The following is an 8,084-nucleotide window of genomic DNA, read 5'->3' as shown; positions in this document are numbered from 1 at the left end:
AATATTTTCTTTTAGCAAGATTGTTGGATAAATGGTTAGTTGATTGATTCCTTATTAAATTTTGTTTCAATTGCTAAGGTGAAGGTTAACTACTTTTTTTCTAATCATGCTTGGGACTTGGAGACACTTTCTTCTGTTCTTCCTGATTGTATTATTCAGCTTATTTTAAAGATTTCTTTAAACACTTCTTCTAAGGATGTGTTGCCTCTATTCTTTTTATAAAGATGACACTTTTTTTGTTAAGAATGACTGGTATTCCATTAGAGATAAAAAGGAGTCTTCTAAGTTTTTTAAAATGATTTGGTATAATTCTATCCTTTCTACGATTTCTATTTTCGTTTGGAGATTTCTTCACAAGCTTATTCTTTTAGATTAGAATTTGAGGAAAAGAGGGTTTATTTTTCCTTCTAAATGTCAATGTTATTTTCATGTTAAAAATATACACCATGTCTTCATCTCGGGCCCTGTTGTTGTTAAGGTTTGGACTCACTTTGAGGACATTTTCCACTTTAACTTTTATTCTGCTAGTTCTTCTTTATATTATCTGTTTGATTGTTGTCTTGTTAAGGCCAAAAGGCATGTCCATAATGTTATTTCGTTTCTTATACTTTGGTTTCTCTGGCTGGAGAGAAATGATTCTCGGTTTAACTGTGTTGCAATGAATTACAAGATAATTATTCAAAAAATCAAGAATAAAGTGGTTGCTCTTTTTTCTACTCAGTTACTTTCCTTTAAGAACTTTAAGAATTTTCATTTTATTTATCCTAGCTTTGGTATTATTTTGGTGTTTTATAATTCCTGTAAGGTTAATAGATGTATTTCTTGGACTAAACCGCCTTCTAATTTTGTCAAGTTGAATGTGGCAAGTGTTAGAATCGGTAATACTGTTGGATGTGGTGGTGTTTTGAGGGATCATAAAGGCTCCTATTTGTGCGATTTTGCTGGGCCCGTTGAGTCTGATGATATTAGTTTGCTAAGTTTGTTGGTGTGCTTGACGGCTTACAACTTTGTGTTAATCTTTAATTGGTTGATATTGTACTGGAAGTGGATTTTAATTTCAAGACCATTCAGGGTATGGGTGATTACACTTGCTCTTCGACTTTTTTTTATACTCGGAGGGATATTAGAGGCATCTTAAACTTGCTTAACTGCTCTTTTTCTAATATTTTCGTTAAGGGCCGGGGAACGTGTGTGCTAATGTTATGACCAAGATTGGTTGCAATTTTAATGGTGTTAATGAGCTGGTCTATAATCAGCTACATGTTCTTATTAAAGGTCTCCTTAGACTGGATCAATTAGGGATGATTTATGTTAAGTATCGATTTGGTTTTCTCTGCTTCTTTCTGGTGTTTGCTGTGCTGTTCGTCCCTTTTCATGCTTGGCTTTGTGCCTGGGAGTGTTTTGATTCCCTCTCAGCTATTTTTTGCTGGTTTCTGCTTTGTGGGGTTGGCCCTGGTGTTTTTGTCTGTTCTTTATTCCAGGATGTTATTCTTTTTTTTTTTTCTGTAAATATTGTGTGTCTCCCCTTTTGGGTTTCTTCTGGTGGTCTTTATTTTGCCCTGTTTCTGCTTGGTGGTGGTTGGGTTGGTGTTCTGGTTGCTTGCTAAGTTGGTGCTGGGGTGGTTCTTTTCTGTTTTCTGTGGTTGGGTTTATGCGGGCCAGGTGGTTGTTTTGTTGGATTGCATGTAATTCTTGGATTTTTGGGATGAAGGATTACCTTTTGCTCTGCTGCTTGAACGATTCGATTGGCATTACTGTGTGCTCTCTGAAGTTTATGTTTGTTTGGTTTGCTATTCTCGTTGAGCAGCTAGGAAAGTATCCTTTTTTGGTGTATTACGATTCTGGTATTTTTTCTTTGTTGGTTTGGGGGCGCCTTTAGTTCGCTCGAAAGTATCCTTTTTTGGCTATCATAGGATCAAGGTTTGCTTCTTTTACTATTTTAATTTCTGTTTTATTATTCTGGCCTATCAGTCCTTTTTGCATGTGATTATGTGGGATGATGACAACAAGGTGCATGAAGAATGGTAGAGGGGAGCATTTTGGCTATTTTTTGTTTGTTCCTTCTTTTTGGGTGCTCTTCCTTAAGCACCGTAGCTTGTCCTTAGGTTATTTTGTAATCTTTTCTAGTGGGGAACTCGAGCTCATATGTTTCTTTTTTTCTTTCTTTTTGTAGCTCTTTGAGCATTAGTGAGCTTGAGATCTCCTTAAGAATTTGTAATCTAATTTATTAATTAATGCATAGGCCTCTCTGTGAATTTTCTCCTAAAACAATTGTAGTAGAAACAATTTTTGGGTAAGGTTTACACTTAAATAAGTCTAAAACAGCCTTGACCAAATCATTTTCAATAATAGTCCAAGTCATTTGAAAGAATTTAGTGGTAAAATCATCAGCCTGAGCTACATAATCTAGATTAATATTCTTAATATTATCACAAATTAATGTCTTAATAGACTTAAATATCCCAATAAAAAAGCATGAAATAAGTTGAAGCCGTTTTTTTTTTTTTTTTTTTTTTTAAAGTAGCAAAAAAAGGTTTTTATTTTTTATTTTTAGTTTTTCAAAAAGTTAACGAATTTAATAAGTGTGAGCTTGCAGAATTTTCCTTTTTAAAAATTGAGTTTCGTACTGTTTATTTCGAGTTTCCAGGCAAGTGTAGGCTAAATAAGAAGTTATGAAAACCTTCTAAGAAATAAGGTTTACGTTGCGCTGTACTGACATGTTTCTCATGCAAAAATTGAGTTGGTAGCTCACACAAAAATACTTTGCATTGGAGCAGCAACTAATGAAGAGGCCCATCCCTCTCGACAGTGTATAAAGTTTAAGAACGAATTTCTTTTCTGATAAAATATTACTTTCGTGTACTTAAGTAAATAATCTTTTATAAAAAAAAAAGTAAATAATCTTTTATTATGAGATGCAAACAAAGAACAATTAGGAGCTTAAGAAAGATAAATAATTTTGAAAGATCTGCACAATAAATTTGGGATTGGTCAAAATAATAGACCTTGGTGAACCTATTGTGGACTGTAAGAGAAACACCCCCAAGCACCTAGACTTGATTCTTTAAACTTATTCAGCATGGCCAAGTACTTAGGCGTTCTTTTATTGAGCACCCCGATCAACTTAAAGGAGCATGGACAGTCGAGTCACACATGTAATCAAATATTCAATGAATTTGCTCAATAGTCACGGGTGAAAGGAGAACTTAACTTGAGTGGCCTAGTCAAATATAATGTAAAGCCATCTCCCTTCCCAATTATGGGTGCAAGCCCAAAAAGAAATACGACAATTGGCCCAATCGTTTTGATAAGATAAGTTGGATTTCGGTTCTGATTTTTTTATGCTTTGTACTGTGCTTGACTTGACTAAGTTCTTTAATAACCCAAAATACATATTCGCTAAATAATAATTTTTTTGGGAATTGAAAGGAACGAATTTAATTAGAACAGGAGGAAAGAAATGATTCTATGCTAAATTTCAACAATACGAAGCTTAAAAAAATGAATTTTTTTTTTTAACTTGTGATTAGACGCTATGGCTAGGAAGCTTGAATCAACGCACAAAATAAAAGGTTATATTATTATCATAAGCTTGCACTTTATGCCAGCAAGAATAGAAACAAAATTACAAAAACCCTTCTTTTTTTTTCTCTCTCTTACTTTTCTGCCCTTTGCTTCTCCTGCGATCTCTTGTGTATGGGGTCCCGAGATTTCAATGTAGTAGTTACTTATTAAATAACCAAGCCTCGAAATGGTCAGAAGTTAAAGTTGGAGTTCCTTTCTCGGTGAGAAGATAAGATCGCATCAATGGCCTCCTTCACATGAGAAACTTCAGGTGCCTTTCCTCCCTGAGCTGGCCAGAACTCATCAGTTGCCAAAACCTGCAAGGAGAATCCATTAAAAATTTTTACCATCACAATGCTATGCAGCAGAAAAAAAATAACAATTTAATTTGATGTATTACCTTAACTTGCAATTGAAGAAACTTGACATAGCTTATGGCTTTCTCTAGCATGGTAACCAAGTCTACCTGAAATCAGATTAAAAATAAAGCTATAAATTTGATAAAATTTGCATCATATTTTGATTGGTTATTGGTTTACATAGAGCTCAGATCCACGTTAATATATTAGGAAGATCCCTACATTAGGCCAAGTCTAGAAAACTTTGAGATGGCTTTACATTATATGTAATTGCATATGCTCGTTTCTATAAATGCATGGCCCCATATGTGACGGGAGCAAGAGAGAGAGAGATAGAGAAACGGTTGATATACAGACATAAGTAGATAAATATTTAACATTACTTTCTTAAGAAAATATATGATTTAGGCTCATTATCACCTCATATATATACTATACTCTTATACAGTACGTAACATAGCTTGTGTCGATAATATATTAATTTTTCTTGTATAAAACTATTTCGCTTTATATCTCTCTATTAGATCAAATGAATTTGAGCTAATCAGAAATAGAAGCCAAAATATGACAATTTGAAAGATATATTTACATCAGAACCCTAACTACAAGAAGGGAAACCCATAAATATAACGTAAGCTAAGATGCATGTATGCATGCACTGTGGAGAGAATAGGATGGGAGACAACAACAAAACATACATCAAAGTGTGCAAAGCGAATCTCACCTTCGTGCCATTTGGAACAAGGTCTTGTAAGATTTTAAGCCGTTCACTTATCCTCTCTCTTCGAATCTATAACATAAAGTCGCAATTTAGTAATATGACATGCAAACCAATCATTCATTAATGAAAACAATCAACATCAGGGAGAGAAGTTAGAGCACAAACCTTTGCTGCAATACTTTGTGGGTCCTTTGATGTAGTAGTTATCTTTGCCTTGGTTTGCTTCTTGTTATTGCCACAATGCTTTTTTGAAGCTTGCATGTCACCACCCTTTTCAAAAATGAGCATACCGTATGAGATCATTTGATTGTATTGTAGATATAAAATAAATTTCAGAAAATGATTTTTCATTTTAACTTCTGTGGAAATAAGTTTTTTATACTTCACATGATTTTGTAATGGTTTCTAGAGCAAATACATACATCCAACCAAATAATAAGCACTAGGAATTGATTTTTATTCTAGAGGTTTATAGAGATGTCTCGAGTTTGATGAGATGAGGCTAATGTCGTATGAAAGAATTACATAGCTCTCAATATGAGTTCTATGATATAATTGGTTTTATTTTCTTCTTATCTTAAATAAAATGTATGATATTGATTAATATTTTTCATAAAAAAAATAAAAGAAAAAAAACTACAACGGCTTTTGAGCTTTATAAAAAGTTCAAACACTTGATGCATGATTCATTATAATTCGATCAGATTTTCGCGTAGGAGCAATTCATCTGCTGAAAAAACGAGTGCATTGTAAAATAAGTCATACAAATTAAACGCAACTGTGTATTTCTTAACTAATAAACTGACCAAGAATTGGCGCTTTTGCAGGCTTTGCTGCTGCCAACTGATATCTTCAAGATCATCACCAGAATTTGTGGTCGAATAAAAAATCTTGAACCGGTTTTGGCCAAGTTGACTATCCATTAAAGCATAATCAGGTGTTTCTAATTCACAAGAATCACTTGCACTCTTCAAGGTATGGTGGTGGTTCATTTGATAGTCATAGTCCATAGGTTCAACCCAATTAATACAATTCTCTCCAAAACCAAACTTTTGTTCAAAACTAAGAACTGAAGAGTTGGATTGCATCCAGTGGTCGGCACCAACCTTGATGTTGAAAACAGTTTGAGCTTCTTGAGATGAAGAGATTGTTTCCAGAAACATAAGAGAGCTATTGTCACGCATGTTGCTTTGATCAGAGAGGGCTGGGAGTACTGAAGGATAGTTTTTGGTGCACCCTTCTTCCTCAAGCATAAAGTCGTGTTTGCTTTTGAAGGCTAAATGCTCAAGATATGAAAGATCAAGCCCATGCATATTGGCAAGTGCCATAAGAGAAGATGAGAAGGATTAAGCAAAAAGAGAAGAAAAAGAGAAGAAACTTCTTCCCTTGTGTATGAAGGTTTGCAATATATAAAGCAGAACTTAAAAGAGATTGCCTTGAAAACCGGGAGTTGTTGTAATACTCAGCATTTCACAGAGCGTTGAGGAGATTTATAGGCTGCGAAAATAGCTAAATTTGAATATTAATATTTCTTGAAAAAAAAATTAGTAGAATAAAATTAGGAGGGGTACTAAATGGGCCGGGCTTCTATAAAAACTTATATAAGCTTTCTCTATCATGTATGATACCGAAAATCCTAAATTCAATGTTGATGTGAGATTGTGAGGAGAGGATCACCAAATTATCCAAGATATCTAATGAAGATATATGTCTTGATCAAGGCCGTTCAATATTTTTGGAAAGCAATCAGTTCATACGTATAAATACATGAATAGGCTGCTTTTTGTCGGCACTGGCTTATTTTATTTGTTGGAGTGTTAGCTGGCATGAGACAAGAAATATAGAAGATAGAGAATTTAGAAGGGTAGAAAGAGAAGAAAGCAAGCAGGCAAAAGAGTCGCCGCATCTATCGCATAACCACATCTAAGATTCCAAATTTCGTAACTCCTTGCCCATCTCTGTTTTCTCCTTCTTCCTTTCTCCCTCCCCACCCTTGATCACGTGGCCTTTATTCTCATTTGAATATTTTGCTTGGTTATTCCCCTAATCTTTTCTATAAGAATAAAATTTTGTTTAGATACTTTGACGCTTTCAATGTTTTGTTATATTAGCTTATCACTTCGATGGAAGGAGACAGCTCATTAAAATGTTTCTCTTCCACTTAAGTGCTAGAGTCAGATCCATATGCTGAATACATTTGTTTGCTTTAAATTATAAATTATATTTCACAAAAAAAAATGATAATTATTAACTGAATTGTTTAAATTTATCAATTTTTTTCCAAGCTTCTTAAAAATGTTTATTTAATTTTTGACAGACAAAATTAGTTTAGAACGACTGACTATATATATATATATATATATTCTAAATCATATTTCATATTTGCAAGCAATCAAACGAGGCCATAGAATTGATTTATATTGATGTGGATGTGAAGTCTTCAAAGCATTGGTTGTGTGGAAGAGAGAAAAAGAGATTAATTAGAAGACATGAATTTATGAGTAGGTTACAATGTACTGGATACAACTTCAAATATTTATTAGAACAATATTGAAGTGTTGAGAAGATCAACGGCTGAGAAAGAGTTGTCATTTATGTTTTGGTTAAATTTATGGTTAGGATATAATTTTTGACAAGTGAGTCACTATTGCAGATCAGTCAATAATTAATTTATACAATGATGACATCAACATGGCACAATTAACTAATGACATGCTATGTGAAGAAACCGACAGCTATAAGAATCATAATCTCAGGCAATAAATTTAAGCATCCAAATCATTTATGAACTTCCCTAAGCCTGTAAAATTATTTAGGCTGACAATTATGATGCACGGACATGAAGATAGAAATAATTTGTTTTTTTATGTGGACATAAGAACAGCAACATTTGTAGAACGCGGTATGCGAATAAATATTTATATTATTAAATCTAAGAATTCACTTCCTTTACATTTATAATTGACATATAAATTAAATATGATCAATAATAATAACAAAATTTTAATTTGCATAATGGTATAACTAATAATCATAAATAGCATAGCTTCCAACCATAAAAATTAGAGAGAAATTAATCACAAAGTCTTAACAACAATAAAAAAAATTAATAAATAGCATCACAGGCTGTACTGTTTTTATTATTTCAAAGAATGATGAGATTTCAAATTCTTAAATAGCAAATGGTCTTCTTCTTTTTTTTTAACTGCAGCACACAGACTTTGATTTTTTTAATTCTTCAATGTGTTTTTCCCTTGCCAATAAAAGGAACAACTGGTTAAGCTTATTAGATAACCAGCTCTGCAATTAAACAGCATAAATACATAACTAACTACTTTAAGCAATCATTAAGCTGCCTCTTAATTAACTACGTGTGATAATTAAAAACCAGTAAACATAGTACACTGTAAGTTTAGTGGTCATTTGGATTACATTAATGA

At 33.1% G+C, this 8,084-nt stretch overlaps 1 protein-coding gene across 1 annotated transcript; it reads right to left on the bottom strand.

The window, feature by feature from the left end:
• Window positions 1-3,659: 3,659 nt before the first annotated feature.
• Window positions 3,660-5,972, bottom strand: LOC110110399 (putative transcription factor bHLH086). The gene is made up of 5 exons (XM_020841854.2): window positions 5,451-5,972; window positions 4,810-4,914; window positions 4,648-4,713; window positions 3,965-4,030; window positions 3,660-3,881 (listed from the first exon to the last, which is right to left on the bottom strand). Exons 1-5 carry the CDS (start codon window positions 5,970-5,972, stop codon window positions 3,756-3,758), a joined length of 885 nt encoding a protein of 294 aa, XP_020697513.2. The 3' UTR covers window positions 3,660-3,755.
• Between the last annotated feature and the right edge of the window lie 2,112 nt (window positions 5,973-8,084).

The sequence above is a fragment of the Dendrobium catenatum genome, unplaced genomic scaffold (genome assembly GCF_001605985.2).
Source record: "Dendrobium catenatum unplaced genomic scaffold, ASM160598v2 fragScaff_scaffold_514, whole genome shotgun sequence".
NCBI classification, from domain to species: domain Eukaryota; kingdom Viridiplantae; phylum Streptophyta; class Magnoliopsida; order Asparagales; family Orchidaceae; genus Dendrobium; species Dendrobium catenatum.
Note: the sequence above shows the minus strand (reverse complement) of the source record. Positions and strands in the feature narration are given on the sequence as shown.